At 40.5% G+C, this 17,698-nt stretch overlaps 1 protein-coding gene across 1 annotated transcript in view; it reads right to left on the bottom strand.

The window, feature by feature from the left end:
* Window positions 1-298: 298 nt before the first annotated feature.
* The window catches only part of LOC126283985 (T-complex protein 1 subunit zeta), a 57,783-nt gene continuing 40,383 nt past the window's right edge, over window positions 299-17,698 (bottom strand). Inside the window, exons 7-11 of the mRNA XM_049982478.1 lie at window positions 17,373-17,552; window positions 17,079-17,226; window positions 3,605-3,745; window positions 1,711-1,879; window positions 299-648 (exon numbers count right to left, since the gene is read on the bottom strand). Coding sequence (XP_049838435.1) covers window positions 576-648; window positions 1,711-1,879; window positions 3,605-3,745; window positions 17,079-17,226; window positions 17,373-17,552 — 711 coding nt within the window. The 3' untranslated portion in view covers window positions 299-575. The remainder of the gene's footprint in view (window positions 649-1,710; window positions 1,880-3,604; window positions 3,746-17,078; window positions 17,227-17,372; window positions 17,553-17,698) is intronic.

Raw genomic sequence — 17,698 nt, 5'->3', positions numbered from 1 at the left:
AACTACATATCTTATATACCCAAGTGTGCCACACTATTCAAGACTCCACAGGTCAATTTTTATTCTGCACATCTGTTAACATGTATTGTACAGAAGGTCGCAGATTACTCCAGTGTATAGTTTCATAAATTTTGGATGGCACTGACCCACTCATAATCGGGACAAGTACAAGTTTTAACAGATTCTACCATCATAATTGTAACTTAAGATTATACATTGGTCTTCATAACTTTGTATCACTTAATATTTTTTGGGTAGCAATATTGGCTTTTTGGTCTTATTAAAACAATACATTAAATTACTTTCAACTAGTTTATTGCGGGTTACAGAAACAACATAATTAATCTTTTGGTGAAATTATAAACTGCCATGTATTCGTAAAAAAGTTAAATACATCTGTCTGATAAGTAACAGTAAGCTGTTAAAGTTTTTATTCAATAATGTAACAAGTCTGTAGTGTGTGAAATATTGTGGAATGCACCATAACTTTCACTGACAAAATGCATAAGTTAAAAGATGTTATAAATAGCAAAATAAGTATAATGTGACAGTTGGGAGCTTCAAAAATTCGGATTTCATCCTTTCAGTGAAGACATTCCTGCTCTCATGATTTCATCAACAAGAAGTAAGTTGCTTGCAATCACTGTGCTGAAAACAGAGATAACATACAATAAGGAACAGTGTCATTTTAAAATACTATAAGCATGTGGATATTAATTCTAATTGGAAAAATTAATGAAAATACAAATAATTTGAAATTACATTTACTGTGATTGATGCTCCATAAAAAATTCTCTATAACAAAGACATTTGTCAGGTAAAAGAGTACAGCAACATGGGAAAACTAGTAGTGTTTTTATCTCCTTAATGGCTATTGAAGACTAGCCATATCAAAGAAGATTATCTATAACAAAATTTTTAATAGTTGGATAGGACTATGTATCTCTCTTCTTAACTATTGCACTGAATTATGGGGTTGCGCAACACACACATCTCAAATGTGATGTTAGCAGAGTATGCCTGTAGATGCAAAAGAAAATAGCAGGAAAGCTTATGTGAGGATTAAGCTACTAAACATCTTATTGTATGGGTTTGTCAGCCTTGTTAATTATCAAATGTCTTTGTACCCATTTAAAATCAATTTTTGCATTAACAAGCTGAACTAAACAAGTGTAATGACACACGGGAGAGCAACTTCAGTACCTTAGATAACTACTATTGACAAAGAACAAAATGACGAAGAGCCTTTATATGAATTTTTTTCTGTGGTTCAACTTGTCGTGAATTGTTTATAGATACTATAATGAGTGTCTCAAAACGAAAGCTGTTTGCAGAGAAATATAATTCTACAAGGCATGTTAAGTTGCAAATATTATATCTCATAGATAACAGTATGTTGTGAATTGGTTTATGTAGAAAGAACTAGGATCCACACTAACTATTTTATAAGTAGGTGGTTTTCCTTTTCTTCTAAACTTAATCATTGGAATGCTGTTAATCCTATTAGTTCTCAAACTTGGAACTGAGCTTAAGTGAGAAGTGAAATTTTAATTTTACACACACACACACACACACACACACACACACACACACACACACACACACACACAGAGAGAGAGAGAGAGAGAGAGAGAGAGAGAGAGAGAGAGAGAGAGAGAGAGAGAGAGAGAGAGAGACTCTTCTTTACATTTACATATATTTAAAACATACCATGAGTTCAGTATCTGCTTCTTCACAATATAATTATCAACAATGCCATGGTCCATTGGTTTCAAGGCTTCACCAGAGTTTATGTCAAGTCCAACAGGCTCCCCTGCTATTCTTGCTTCTTCTTGTAATTTCACAATGACTTCTTGGGTATCAAAACCACTGTTCACAGCTGTAAATAGTAAGGGAGATATTGTTTGACTTATACTAGCCAAATGGTATCAGATAATTACGAGAATTTAAAACATTACTGCTGGTTGCAACTGAAGACTTAACAACAATTTCAGATTAACTTTATAGCTTGTGTGTATCAGTTTAGTAGTTATTGAACAGGAATACGTATGTGAAAGTTACTGGAATATGTTTTGATTTCTACCTTCTAATGGGCTATAACCCACTTAAAATTACTTTGTGATTGACAGACTGCAGCGGTAGTGGTGGTGGTGGATGGATGGATGGATGGATGGATGGGTGGGGGGCAGCGTTGCAAGTGTGCAGCCAGCCATACGTCACAAGGTGCTTTATGTAAATACAAAAGAGGCAATACAGCAAGCATGTGACTATGACTGAATGGCAGCTGTCGCCTATCATTTGACTTCCTGAATCATTTATCATGAGGAGAACATTAACAGTGGTATAGCCTGTTATGATTTGTTCCAACATTCTTACCCTCATGTACATGTTTTTCACATGAAGACTGAAGCATAAGAACGCTACGCATCAGTTTTATAAACTACCGAAGGTAGGGCCTGCAGAGGGCACGGTGGCTGATGCGCAATGACCAATTTTTGTCCGAAGAACTGGGAGAATTCATTCATTTGTTCAGAAGGGAAGGACGACTGGAGGCGCTGCCTTTTGGCCCGTCAGCAATGACAGAATCGGGGCGCATATCCTGCAATTTATCTGAAACGATTCTACAGAAACTATCGAGTAAAAAAAAAAATCATTTTTGTGTTACTTATAGCTTTATATACCAGGTTCTTCATGATGTGACCATAACTTTGTTAATGGTCATAGTTATTGTGATATTTACATTGAAGTAACACATACGAGAAATTCTAAAAAGTTCAAAATGAAAAATTTTGTACTCAGTATGTGCTTTTACATAAGCTACTGATCTTATTTTTTCTCAGTTTCTCAATTAATAAATTTAATAAACTGCTGTTTTAGAAGTCTCTCGCAATTGTGTCTGCACAACACATTTTGTAAACTTTGCTATCTTTCGGCAAAAGAAGCAATTTTTAACATGGTAACAAGTGAAATGTGTAGGTTTTTCTCAAAGTTCGGCACGCATGACGTTTCTCTGAAATTTACGAACGGTTAACAGCCCTAGTAAAAATAAATCGCATTTTCAGGGGAATTCTTTTTAGATACTAACTAAAGAAGAGGTGACAGACCTTCTGAATGATGGCCTTGCATGTGTGGTTGTGGGGATGGAGAGGCTCCAGTTAATGTTTAAAAAAATGTGATCTTCAGTTTAAAACAGCACTTCCCTCCAGTGCTCAGTATTTCCTGTACAGCGTCTGGGCGTAACCCCCACACTACCGCTCTCCTCCCTTCTTTCAGCCACAGTATTTTGTGCAGACTCTACTGGATTTAAAATTCACACTATACTAGTAATTAGTATTTGTCATAAAAATTATAGGACATGTGTGCTGAAACATATCTGCACCAAGAAATTAAGAAAAATTTGTGCTTCTGAATACAAGCAGAATCCATTCCTACAGCCTTTCTGAAAACATCATTACTTTTACAGTTTTGAAAACTCAACGACATGAACATAAAATGTTCTACCTATTCTCATTACCTTCCGAAAAATTATTTTTGCGCATATTTTTACACAGAGACCACTTGTTTTTACTTATAATATTCACATGTAATTACCAACTACACTTACCTAAAGTCTTTGGAATAACAAGCAAAGCTTCAGCATACGCTTGGACACCTAATCGCATTTTTCCTTTTACTTCATCCTTATAGCGAGAAAGTTCCTGGTATGCAGATATTTCAAATGCTCCTGCACCAGGAACCACACAACCTGAAATTTTCGAGTGCACAATAAATCAATACAAGTATATATACAGATTGGAAAAAAAGGTTCCCATTCAAAATACAGCAAAACGAGTAAAAATGTTTTGTTGAGAAATTGCTTTCTATATAAAACACCTGAACATTTTCCTGTCTCAATTACAAATGGAATGCGTTACAGATATGGTGAAGTAAGACACCCTCACAATCATACTGGTACGTCTTTCAGTATCATTCAATGATTTCACCTGGTTCTCTTGCAATATAATTTTCATCGCTCCTACCATTTCAACATTTGTAAAACAAGACACATGAAGAAAACACATTATAAAGTTAAGACTCCCTTTTTACACTTTTCATCAGACTGTCACAAAAAAGTGTAAAATGCAGGAAAAACAATGTGTAGCAAAATAAAGGAAAGCATAAGAAACATACCAAGCAAAAATGAATAAATTACCCTTCGTGTCATTCTCTTTATACTGTTGAAAATATGAAATTAAAACAATTTTGCTTATTTACAAAAATCGGAAATAATTGTTTTTGTTTCTTTCTAACAGCAAGGAACTCTACATGTCTCTCCATAGTATAAAGAGCATCAAACCCTTCATCGTTGTCATCTGATGAACTGCCTCAAAATATTACAATTATGTCCGATGGCGCAAATAAAACATGGAAGCAAAAGACTTTCCTGAAACCACATAAACAGATATTCATGTTCTAATGAGACTTGTTATTGATAATCATAAAATTATGGGAAATAAAACTTAACACAGTATTCGTCAAAAGACTGAAGTCGCCAATCTTCATAATCTGTAGGCACAAAATCCACAGATTATTGCCAGCAAAGATGTCACTCTATTCAGGGATGTCCTATGTGAAAAAGAGGGAGGAAATAATTGTCATATTACTGAGTGCCTTGGGGAGGAAAGTTTACATCTGACATCAGCTCGTAAGATTGCTACTAGAATCACTATCGTCAGAGCTTGATCATAATTAAGACAGTGACTCAGAATACTTCCCCAGCTTCCTGAGCACTGCAAACATGTAATACAGGTGGCCAAGACCCAACACGACAATAATAAAAATTTCGCTTATGCTAAAGCTAGATATATAACTGTGTATAGTCTGTGTTTTCTGCTTTGTTACAAGGCTGACTTTAAGCAAGAATACAATGCACTTTTTGCAGTGATCTGTATAAAAATCAATGTTGAAGTTAATAATAACGTCAAAGAAAACTTAAAATGTGGGACATACTGTAACACGGAATCATTAACAATGGGGAAAGCACTGTATTGAGAGAATAGCACTTCTGATTGGACTGATAAAAAATGAACCTAAAAAGCAGGAAAACATAAAATGCAGGGAAGTAAAAACTTGGTTTTACTGTATTTTTCCAGACTGAACAAGGACTAGCCCTTGCGATTTAGTAATGCCAAGCATGTCCCCCCCAGTTGCTGGTTTCATAATAGCAACTTACCACAACAAGCAACCCATATTCTTCCCACAGATTATTTAGTACTTACATGTTGTCATCACATTAATGTGATAGCACTAAAATAGATCCATACACTCTTCTGCAGTAAGGAGGAGGGTGAGACACCTTTTTCAGATCCCCAAAACTTACTATTTCCATCACTTGGAGGTGTTCTGAAAATCTGGAACGAATAAATCAACTTGATACTTTAGCTGTGTTGCTTGTGATTTGGGGGGAAAAATTTAGAGGAGGTAGGGAACTTGAGCATGTCTACTCACTGACTCTTAGAGTTTTTCCTGGCAATCTACACTTAACAAAAATTTCTTTGGCAGATAATCTTGAAAATATAATTCAGGAGATACTCTAAATTACAAACCACTGTGCATCATACCTTCAGCTGATACACAAAGTCTCTGAATGCCATGAACATACAAGTACAACTTAGTTGATTTTATCTAGGGAATTGTTTTTGTACAATTGAGCCTTTGGCTTCACTTTGTGGGAGCTACACTTCTTAAATTATACACTGGTATCTTTCTAGGTACATACAGAAGTGTGCTGCTTGTTGACTTAGGATAGCAAATTAGCTGTCATTATGGGTCCTTTTCCTTCAAAGAAAAAGAGATTCAATGATACACTCTAAATATGTCAAACTGTTAAGCTTAGACATATGTGGAAGTTTGGAACTTTTAAACGAAGAGTTCTCCTTGCTGTGCAGCTATGATGTAAGTTGATGTAAGTTTCTTTCCAATCATACAATTGAGAATTTGAATAAAAACAATACTAGTGAGAATGGGATAGGTATCTGAAAGGATTGGAGAGAAACTGATGTCAGCAAACATAGCTCCAGCATTTTTTACACCAGAAAATTTGGCAGTAGCTTAGTGGACACTGGCATGTATCTTACAGTAGGTTAAGGGACAGTGGCATGTATCTTGCTGAGTGCAATAAAAGCCAGTAGTGAAAGAGCAGATACATTGGTCAAATGTGCAGGAATTTTGATACAAGGTTTAAAAAACACAAAGACCTGGCCAATTCCAGGTCAACTTTGACAATGCATTTGATTGACAATCAGCATTAGCTGCAGTAGGTTAGCAATTATTTAAATGTCTTACACACACTAGGGCAACAGCCTTGCCACAGTGGATACACCCGTTCCCGTGAGATCACCGAAATTAAGCGCTGTCGGGTGTGGCCAGCTGCCATGTGCTGTTGCCATTTTTCGGGGTGCACTCAGCCTCGTGATGCCAATTGAGGAGCTACTCGACCGAATAGTAGCGGCTCTGGTCAAAGAAAACCATCATAACGAGGGAGAGAGTGGTGTGCTGACCACGTGCCCCTCCTATACGCATCCTCCACTGGGGATGACACGGTGGTCGGATGGTCCCAATGGGCCGCTTGTGGCCTGAAGACGGAGTGCTTCTTTTTTTTACTCACTCTAGAGAAAGGTTGGATATTAAATGTCCTGAAAGAAACTGAAATCTTAAGACGACTTCATTCCCATTCTCTCGATAAAATTAATGGATGCACTGACCTCTATTACAAAAAGATTGTTTCCATCTCTTCTGCTGTTTTGCCTGCATTTCCAACTTAAACAGTTGAGCAATCACATTTGTTTCATACTCCACCTGCACTATGGATCATGCGTGACCTCTGTACCCACGAGTAGTATTTACTATTACATAGTTTTCCTGTTAATGTTCCTGATCAGGAACCAAGGGGAATTCTTTTTATGCAAGTTGTGTAATTCCAAGCAATATGTGATTTTTCTTCTCCTCTTTATTGCATTTTACAAGTTTCAAGATACTGATGACTTTTGGTATCCGGCTGTTATGTTGGTTTTTTCAGTTTTTCCTAAGTGCCACTTTCATCATTTTGACATGGAACACCTGTTTCATGACAACAATGGGACGAGGATCCACTCCCCATTATTAGACTTTACACCAGAAGATGGAACTTACGTGTTCCGAAACCAGTTGTTTATATAACAAGAGAGTGTTGATTCAGCATTGTGCTCCTGACTACATAAAAAAAAAAAAAAAAAAAAAAAAAAAAAAAAATCGACAATGCTATCTTTAACCCCCAAGTGTGTGCGCGGTGCACTTTGTACATATGTAATGAATAGCTTTCTTTATGTTACCCAGGTAAGTCATGTATGATAAAAATCAGAGTTCAACCTTAGATTACTTAAAAAACAAGAAAATAAGATTACATAATATGACTAGACCACTGTTTTATTACACAATAATGAAATAAATTTTGATTATAGCACTCTGTTGCCAAGAATGGGTGTTAGGGAGACAGTAATGACCCACTCAAAGCATTAAACAGTGCAGTTGCATCAGATCCCAGCCAGCTGCTTATTCGATCACCAATGATCTCTTAGACAACTCCCTCAATGTGGGATTATGTTGCTAGTTTAGAAGTGGGGTCATTTTTTAGCACGGACAACATTTTTTTTCTCACTTAGCTCGCTTTGTATTTTAAATTACTATTGCTCACTTGGACGTATGACATCACAATTTATTGCTGTTTTACATGAAGCAAATAATAAAGGAATAGGTATAGGTTTGCAATTGTGAAACAATGGAACTGCACCAAATCACTTTATTTTTGGTTAGCACACTTTATACACAGGCACATGTGCTGGAGGGTTAAAGGGGGTCCTGCTGTGCATAATTAAACTATCCAGCAAAGTACCTATCACTGCTGTCCATGCAAACACCAACAGAATAACACAGTAGTCCATGTTCGCATACTGTAACTCAACCATTCACTAAAAACATACATGGAAAGGAGTGTATCGACAACAGTGTCACTTTGTTCTTTCTTCTGCTTGTAAAGAATGCAAATTTTACAGTCATGTGTTGTACTCCTTAGCCTCCTCCAAACATATGTGAAAGAGTCCATCACATGTTTGAGAAGCAAAAATTTTCCATTAAAATGCTACTCTTGCGCATACCCTTACTATCTTGCCTAACTTGTCAGTCTATGCCTTAACTGACTGAACCATCGATATGCACTACATGTAAGTTCCTGAAGTATCGTCAGTTTCAAGATAGGACTTTATTCAGCATCCCTTCTGTACTCACTGTTCTTCACAGAACTGCAGGAGAAATCTCTCCTGCAGTGTTGTGTGAAACTGTTCCGCCTTTGTAATGAGAAGTGTCTTCACTGATGAATGTGTGTTCTGTTTGATCTCATAAGAATTTCCAGTGAAAGAGTTGTTAAGAGAACTATGACATAGCAAATCTGACATACCAATATGGTACTGTGTCATGTACAAATGCATTTTATTAGTGAAAGAGAGTGCGCGAATACTTGTGTGCTGTCGCCAGGATTGTAGTTCCAATGACTTGCCTTGATAGGATGAAGAATATTTCCTACATCCAGAACTTTAAATGCAGCTCTTACTGACCTTTTGTCAATTCACTCATTACCTAAATCACTGACACACTCTAAACTAAAGAAACTGTAGGTACTTTCAGGCCAATATCGCAGCTAAAGGCTAGTAAAATAAATTTTTGCACATGATTTTGTGAAACCCACCTTTTACTGAAGCATACTACAAGACTATTGTTCCGTTCTCCATGTACAGTAAGGGCACTTTACACAAAACTACATTGTTGCTGCTGCAATGCCATGAAAAATTTTTGTACAGCATTATACTTTCTGAATCAAAAATCAAGTGAATGGAGAAGAGAAAGAATTGAGATCTCTGAGCCAGAATAATTAATTTTTTCACAGAGATCACCCTGCATACAGGATGTTTCAAACAGGACTTCACAACTTTGAAAATTTATATAAATTAAATTCACAGTATCTACAGAGATGATTGTAGTGTCAATTTGTAGGAAAATACGTCAAATTTTGTCTTGCGTAATTCGCTAGTGTCAAATCACATCATAAGGAGCGCCAGCGGCAGTTGCGTTAAAGATGGCTGCCTTCATTGGACCCGAGCATGTGTGTTTTGGTTTGAAGAACCAAAGTCGGCAACAAAAGTTCAGCATAATTTCCCATAACTGTTTTGTAGAAACAGGGTGCTCCCTAATACATGGGAAATCATCAAGTCATCCAAGCACATCTGACAACGTTGTTGAGTAAGTGGGACGTTTTATCAACAGCCATACGAAATCAGCACTGCGTGCATCTCACAAATTGCAAATCCCACATACAATTGTTTGGCATGTGTTGAGAAACCATTTACATTTGAAAACTGTACAGATTGACGATTGTACAAGCCATAACATATTGATAAAATTGCTCAAGAATTTCTGTGCAGATATGTTAAATCGACTACATAAGAATGAATATTTTTTTAACAAAATCATCTTTTCTGACGAGTTCAACTTTCAACTAATGTGGCAAGGTAAACACACGAAATTGTAGGATTTGGGGGAGTGAAAATCCAATGAAACACTGCAACATGTTCGTGATATCCCTAAACTGAATTTTTTTGTGCACTGAGCAAGAACAAAGCATACAATCCCTTTCTTTCTGTGAGAGAACTATCAATGGGATAGTGTACCTGGATGTGTTACAATTTTTGATACCATGGATCAATGAGGATGACCAAGAACGAAATGTTTACTTCATTCAAGATGGTACACCACTCCATTACCCGGTTGACATCTGGGATTTTCTCAGTGACCACTTTCCAGGTCAATGGACTGGCAATGATGCGCCAATTGCATGGCCCCCACATTCCCCAGACCTGACACCACTCGATATTTTTTGTGGAGGGATTCATCAAGGATATCATGTTTGTACCTCTTGTGCTGCCTTCTCTATCTGAACTTCGAGCAAGAATTTACACTGCCACTGGGCAAGTTACACCTTCAATGCTACAACGAGTTTGGGAAGAAATTGACTTCCGATAGGATAACCAATGAAAGCCACATACAACATCTTATAGTTTAAGGTAAAAAAGACTGTTTCCCTACAAAATAACACTAGACCCAGTTCTATACCTTATTTCAATAAATTTATATGAATTTTTAAAGTTGTAACGTCCTTTTTGAAACATCTTGTATTTTTAGCCGCTGAATGCTCTCCTCTGTTGTACTCTCAAGTACAGTTCTAGACACTAACTTTCTGTCAAAATCATCAAAGACTGCAATTTCTGTTTTCATTTATATCAATTTATTGGAGAATCAAAACGTGCTCACCTCTAGAGACTGCTACTGTTACTATAGTGTTCATAAGGAATGCAAAACATTCAGAAATATTGCAAAGATTTTGTCATTTTATGAACTTACACAAAATTTAAGTTATTCCTGGCTTCTTCAGTGTTGGCTTGATCAGTAAAAATGTTTCAATACATTTGGTAAGACAATTAAAGATTGTTTTCGAATGTTCTTCTTGCCCTTTACACACATCGACCAGAGTAGCACTTCGCATCGGCCCTTGCTCCTGCATTTCCATCACTACCAAACACTCATCAATGCACCATACCACAAAAGACTGAAAGCACACACAAACACACAATAATATTTTGTGATGGCCACTATAGTTACCACCACTTGGACTGGTATGTAAGAGAGCTTTGCTTGTAGTCAACTGGATTCTTTTTCCCAGCCTGGCCAGCCATGTTTAAAGGAAAGGCAGTTCCAATTTATTTAAAAGCAAATATAGTTCCTCAACCTTCACTCCTCTTTCATAAAACAAATAAATAAAAATTAAAATATGGTAAGCTGTTAAAAGTGCAAGTTCAAGCACAAACTATGTGGGTACTCCAGAATTGGAGTACCAGCTGTTTGCCGACTGCTATTACAGGTATCTTTCCCATACTTTTTGCCTCCAGATTTGTGGTTGTTTGTTTGTTGTGCTTTAGGGTGCAAAAAACAACTGGGGTCATAAGAGCCCAAGTCAAAAGTATGGAACACGAACACAAAGAGGAGTTAAACAATTGTACATCAGTCCCAATGGACAGAATAGTAGACAGCTAAAAACAAGCATGTAGAAAAAGGGCTAAAAAACCATACAGGAATGGAGGTCCAAAACTAAAATTAAATGACCTTTGCCATATTGCTTCGGTGGATAAAAAGTAAAATGCGGTTGACAGCCCTTGTGTCACTCGCTAAAACTGCTGACAAAGCAAGTGGCAAACCCAAGTTGGAAAGTAAATGGTTTAAAAAAGGGCATTCCAGCACGAAGTGGTGGACTGTTAAAATTTGGGCACAATATGTACAAAGTGGTGGGGTAGCGCCACTTAGCAAATGACGATGGCTAAAAAGGTACTGCCATGTACGCAGCCGAGTTAAAATAATCTCCTCCTGGCAGGAGGGCAGAGAGGTGGTGTCCGAAGTGCTGGGAGGGGCTTAACAAGCTTAAGCTTATTCCCATGAAGGGAGGACCATTTGTGATGCCCAACGGACACCACCCCCTGACAGATGGCAATGTAGAGATCATCGGAGGGAACAGAAGTACTTGCAGGCTAAGGTACAGGGATTGCAACCTTGGCAGCAGCTTCATTTCATGGCAGATCGCCATGACCAGGAACACACAGAAATAGGACACTGGCTCCACCAAGAGTGAGGAAGTGACAGTTTTCCTGGATCCACTGCACTGAGGGATGGGCAGTGTACAGTGCACATAGACTTTGAAGGGCACTGAGTGTGTGTGAGCAGAGGACAATTGAAAAGGCTGAGTCGGATGTACTCCATGGCCTGATACCAAGGCGAAGAGCTTGGCTGTAAATACTGAGGAGTGTGCCGGAAGCTGAATCGAAAGACACGGGTGCCAATGACTAAGGCACACCCGACCCCATAGTCAGTCCGAGAGCCATCAGTGTACTGCTGCGAAGTCCGATGCGAAGGTCGTGAAACTGGAGGCGATAGACCGAGGCTGGAGTGGTGTCCTTAGGAACCGAATGAAAGTCAAGGTTAACATGGGCTCCTTCACGAAGCCAAGGTGGTGAAGCTTTCACACCCACAGGTAAAGTTGCAGATAGTGTGAAGTTAGGCTGCCACATCAAATGACAAAAGTGGACTCCATGAGGTAAACAAACAAGAAGGACCAATCCCATACTGACAATCAAAGGAATCATTAAAGGAGCAGGCACAGGAGGGGTGGCCACGCATGGCAGACAAACGGCATGAATACCTGCTGAGGAGAAAGTCACGGCGGTAGGACAGTGGTAGTTCAGCAACTTCAGCATACAAACTCTCAACTGGGCTGGTTTAAAAGGTGCCTGTGGCCAAACGGATGCCATGATGGTGGATAGTGCTGAGATGGTGTAGAGGAAAGGGCATGCAGACGCATACAAAAGCGCCCATTGTCGAGTTTCAAACGGACTAGGGACTGGTGCAAATGGAGGAGGGTGGTTTTATCGGCGCCCCAGGAAGTACCGTTGAGGACATGTAGGAGACAGAGGAACAGCGTACAGCAGGTTGCCAGGTAAGACACGTGGGAAGACCAAGAGTTTCCTATTGAGCATTAGCCTCAGAAATTTCGAAGTTTCAAAGAAAGGAAGGGCAACAGGCCCCAGATGTAAAGATTGCGGGAGAAAGCATTCGTACTGAGAGAAATTAATACAGACTGTTTTGTCGTTGGAAAAGCGAAAGCCACTGCCGATGCTCCAGGAGCAAAGATGATCAAGACAGTGTTGAAGACACCCCTCCGTGAGACAGGTCTGTGATGAACTGCAATACATGGCAAAATCGTCAACATAAAGAGAGAAAGAGATGTCAGGCAGGAGACAGACCATTATAGGGCTAACCGCGATCAGTGAGGACGATGCTCAGGACAGAACCCTGAGGCACACCGTAGTCCTGGATAAAGGTGTCCAACATGGTAGAACTCCACACACACCTTTAAAACTTGGTCTTGTAAAAATGCCCAGAAAAAACAGAGCAGGTGCCCACAGAAGCCTCACATGTAAAGAGTACGGAGGATACCAGTTCTCCAGCAGGTGTTGTAGGCCTTCTCCAAATTGAAAAACCTGGCCACAGTCCGGGATTTCTGCAGAAAACCCTTCATGACATGAGTGGACAAAGTAACAAGATGGTCAACTGCAAAACGCTGCACTCTAAATCCACACTGTGCATTCGTTAGTAAATGGCAAGACTCAAGCCACCACACCAGCCGGGCATAAATCACACGTTCCATAACCTTGCAAACACAGCTGGTAAGAGAGCTGGGGCAGTAGCTAGAAGGAAGGATTTTGTCCTTGCCAGGTTTAGGTATGAGTAGGACTGTGGCTTCAAGCCAGCATCCAGGAAAGGTGCTGCAACATCTGAATGAGGATGGTGTCTGGCCCTGGGGCAGAGGATTGGGATGAACTGAGAGCATGATATAGCTCTCTCATAGTAAAGGCAGTATTGTTGTAGCACTAACTATTTGGAGAAAAGAAGGGTATCGCCAGAGCCGCCTCCACCCCATTTCTGACGGAGTGAGCAGGGTGATAGTGGGAGAGCTCGAAACTTCGGCAAAATGGCAGCCCAATGAGATACCAATAGGGTCCACGATATCAGTGACAGCGAATGATGGAGGGACATATATAATACAGAGGGAAAAAGTCAGGTGAGGAAGAAAAGGCGAACTGCAACAGCTTGAAAACACGTAGTCCGGAAGATGGGTTGAATATTCCAGTGAGCCGTCAGAGGTTGGCCCACACGACAGAGGAAGTGTGGAACTGTTAAAAGGACTAGTGAATGAAAGCCAGCTAGCTATTGTTATCCCGAAGAATGCAACGACACTTTGCATTCATCTTTTTATAATGAACACGGTTCGCCAGCATACAGTGGCGGTTAAAAACGTGGAGAGATTGTCTATGTGCACGAATTTTGTCACAGCATGCCTCAATCCATCAAGGGACTGGGACAACGTGGTAGAGGAAGTGCAGGGGATGGAATGTTCTGCAGCAGTAACAATAACGTTGGTGAGCTATCCACCTTGGCATCACAACTGGGGAAATCCTGTTCTTCGAAGGTTACCAGGGAGGAGAAAAGCTGCCATTTAGGCGTGCACGCAGATGGGTTAGGAATCAGCAAACGGATAGCACACAGAAAATTGCCGCTTGAGTAAATGTCAGAACGGACCACTCAAGACAACAGACAAGCTGGGCAATGCAGAAGGATAGGTCCAAATGGGACTAGGTGTGCGATGAGTTAGGAAGGAAAGTGGATGCCCCAGTATTGAGGCAGAAGAGGTTAAGTTGGTTAATGTGGTCAACCAAGAGGACACCTCTCTGACAGGTCCTGGGAGAACCCCAAAAGGGATGATGTGCATTAAAGTCACCGAGTAGCAAAAATGAGGGAGGTAGCTGCCCAACAAGTTGAAAGACGTCTGCCCTGGTGACAGCAAATGATGGAGGGACATACATGGTAAAGAAGGAAAAGGTCAGGTGGGGAAAGAAAAGAAGAACTGCAACAGCTTGAAAATAGGTAGTCTGGGAGATGGGTTGAATATAAATGTCATCCCGTATGAGCAACATGACACCTCCATGAGGGGGAATGCCAACCTCGGGGGGGGGTGTTCAAAATATATCGGTAAGAAATGTTGAAGTTCAAAGTGGTCATGAAGGCAGAATACAAGGGGACGTTGCGACAGTAAAAGAAGCCATAAATCCTCTTCATGGGACCGAAGGCCACGGATGTTCACTGGAGGAGAATCATGATGAAAAGATATAGAGGTGTCACCTCTGCAGCTGCCGAGTGACAGCTGGGGTAGAGGCACTACTACAGGGCACAGAAGGAGGATAATTCTGCTCCATGGGGTCCACAAAAGCATCAGTTTGCTTGTGCGGTTGGTCTGTGGAGTCCAACACCGAAAAGCAGCTGTTGGTGCAATCCGGCGACACGGAGCCTGGCTGGGCTAAGGTATCATGGGCTGACACCATCGAAGAAGAATGTTCGAGGTGGCGAAGGAGATGGCCATTTGCTTTTGGTGGACTACTTCGAGCTTTTCTGATTAGATGAAGACGCAGGTGTTGTTTAGCTGGAGGGACGGAGGACATCTTCATGGGAATACTCCTCCTGTCCTTTCCAGCCAACCGGTTGTGAAGCTTGTGGCTTCGCCCCTTGAGGCAAGAGTTTGATTGCTTGTTGCACAGCTGGACAAGGGGATGGTGATGCGACCTTGACATTGGACGATTTCAAAACCTCAGAGCTGAATTGGAGGTCACATGTCTGCATGGCCATGTTTTTCATTGAGTGAGGGGTAACAAGAACAGAACTATGGGTACCAGACGGGAGAACACAGGGTTCGTGACTAGCCAGTAACTTGTGAGTGACTTGATAAGGCACCTTTTCCTTTACCCACATATCTTGAACAGCCTACTCATCATGATACATTGAAGACTCCTGAGAGGCGGCGGCATGGCCACCATTGCAGTTGACACAGCGGGGACAAGGAGGTAGACAATCACCCTCATGCGTATCCTTACCACATGTGACACATTTGGTTGGGTGTTGACAAGATTTTCTAGTGTGGTGAAACGATGACTGGTAGTAGCACGTCTGGTTTGGAATGTATGGCCGGACAGTGATAATTTCAAAGCCTGCTTTGAGCTTGGACGGAAGCACTACTATCAAAGTTGAGTAAGGGAGTGTGGGTGGGCACTAAGGTGAAATCTACCTTTTTCATGACACGATGAATGACAATGACACCCTGATCAGAGAAGTAAGATTTTATTTTGGCCTCTGTTGGACCGTCTACCAGCCTGGTGTAAATTACACCACAGGAAGAATTCCAAGTCATATGGGCCTCACCATGAACAGGGTAACTGTGGAGAAGTGAGGCAGAAGCAGTTGTGCTTGGGAAAAAGAAGTGGTCTCCAAAAGCAAAGTGCCAGTCTGTAAACGAGAGCAGTTTTTCACAGGGCCAGCACCTGCATCTACACCTCTCTTAGTAATAAACAGATTTACTGTGGCAAAGCACTCACCATCTTCAGTATGTGAGACCACGAGGAACCCGTGGCACATGGGAAGCCCCACTGCATTTACGTTTGGTAGATGTTGAGCGAGAAGATAATTGACTCATTGCGAGGAAATCCTCCAAGATTGCCCGCGTCTCCAATGGCGCACTCCTTCCAACTGGGTGCACCCGCCTTAGGCGATTGTTCACACCTCAGGTCACATCTCTCAACAACTGACAGAGGGACCAATTGGCCATTTGGGAAGGTTACAGATCAGGCAATCATCTCTCCCTATGCCTGGCCTGTACCAGGGGATACAGGCGAGCTGGGAATTACGTGTTACTCAGTCACCTGTTACGCGTCAGACACATTGGTCGGCCTTCAGGAGCGCACAGGGAGGAAGAAGGAAAGAAGACGATCCTCAAACGCCGAAGTGGAGGAACGAGAGAAGATGGGAAACAAAAGGAAAACAGAGTGAAAACCGGAGGTGAGATTGTTCGCACGTCAGCGACAGAATGCAGGTCATTCCCAATAATATCCCAGACATGTTCCCCAAGGGAAGGGAAATAGAGACAGAGGATAGACATGCAGCATGGAAGGGAAAAAATGCTGCAAAGGCTGGGGCCCCATGGTAGCCAAGCACAAACCCGCCAAAGAGTGGAGAGCCCCTTGGGTGGGTTTGTGGTTGGTGAGGTCTCTCTTCCCTTCCAATGGAATAAACATTTACATGTTCTGAACATTAAAGCTATCAAATGCAATTCATGGAAAAGGAACCAACTTTTATGCACCACAGTTACAATAAAAGTGGAGAAAAAGGTACTTTGATTTCAGAATAGTGTAACAAAGTGTATAAAATCTACACGCAAGACAATTCTTGGGTAATGACATACATACTGCCGAAATCAGGCAGTCAAAGCACTGACCTGCGTACAAGTAATTCTGTTACACCATAAAAGAACACTACATGCTTTGATATTCAATACAAACATAAAGCTGACGATACTAACTTACCATCATCTATAGCATTTTTGATGGCACGTAACCCATCCCTAACTGCATCTTTTATCTGTGTAAGTGTGTGTTTATTGGGACCTTTAATCAGTATGGTGACACTTCTTGGTCCTTTGCATTCCTCGACGAATGTGAATTTGTTTTCGCCCTAGAAAATGGGTAAACATAGCTATTAAAGAATGTTTATTTTCTATGAACATTCTGCAATTATAAACTGCCCTATAAAGTATCATTATAATTTCTCTTACACAAAAGTAAGACTTAGACCAAAGCAGTATAAAAATATTTGCTTACCAATACGTGCTCATATACAAGTCCAGCAAATCCAAGGCTTTCTTCAGTTAAATCATCAACACTGTTCACAGCAACTCCTCCACAGGCCAATGCCAATCGTTCCATATTTCGCCTTTTAGCTCGTCTCAGCCCAATGATGTGTTCCTTTGCAAGCATATCTAATGACATAGGGTCAATTCCCTGAAAGGTAATATTCTTCCTGAAGCAGACCTCCAACACAAATGGTATTTCATGACAAACCAGCAACAATAACTGATACCCACTGAAACCTCAAAACCCCATATCCGATTTGATCCACAACAAATGTTCAGAACAAAACAAGATTT

This window comes from Schistocerca gregaria, chromosome 8, assembly GCF_023897955.1.
Source record: "Schistocerca gregaria isolate iqSchGreg1 chromosome 8, iqSchGreg1.2, whole genome shotgun sequence".
Lineage (NCBI taxonomy): Eukaryota > Metazoa > Arthropoda > Insecta > Orthoptera > Acrididae > Schistocerca > Schistocerca gregaria.
Note: the sequence above shows the minus strand (reverse complement) of the source record. Positions and strands in the feature narration are given on the sequence as shown.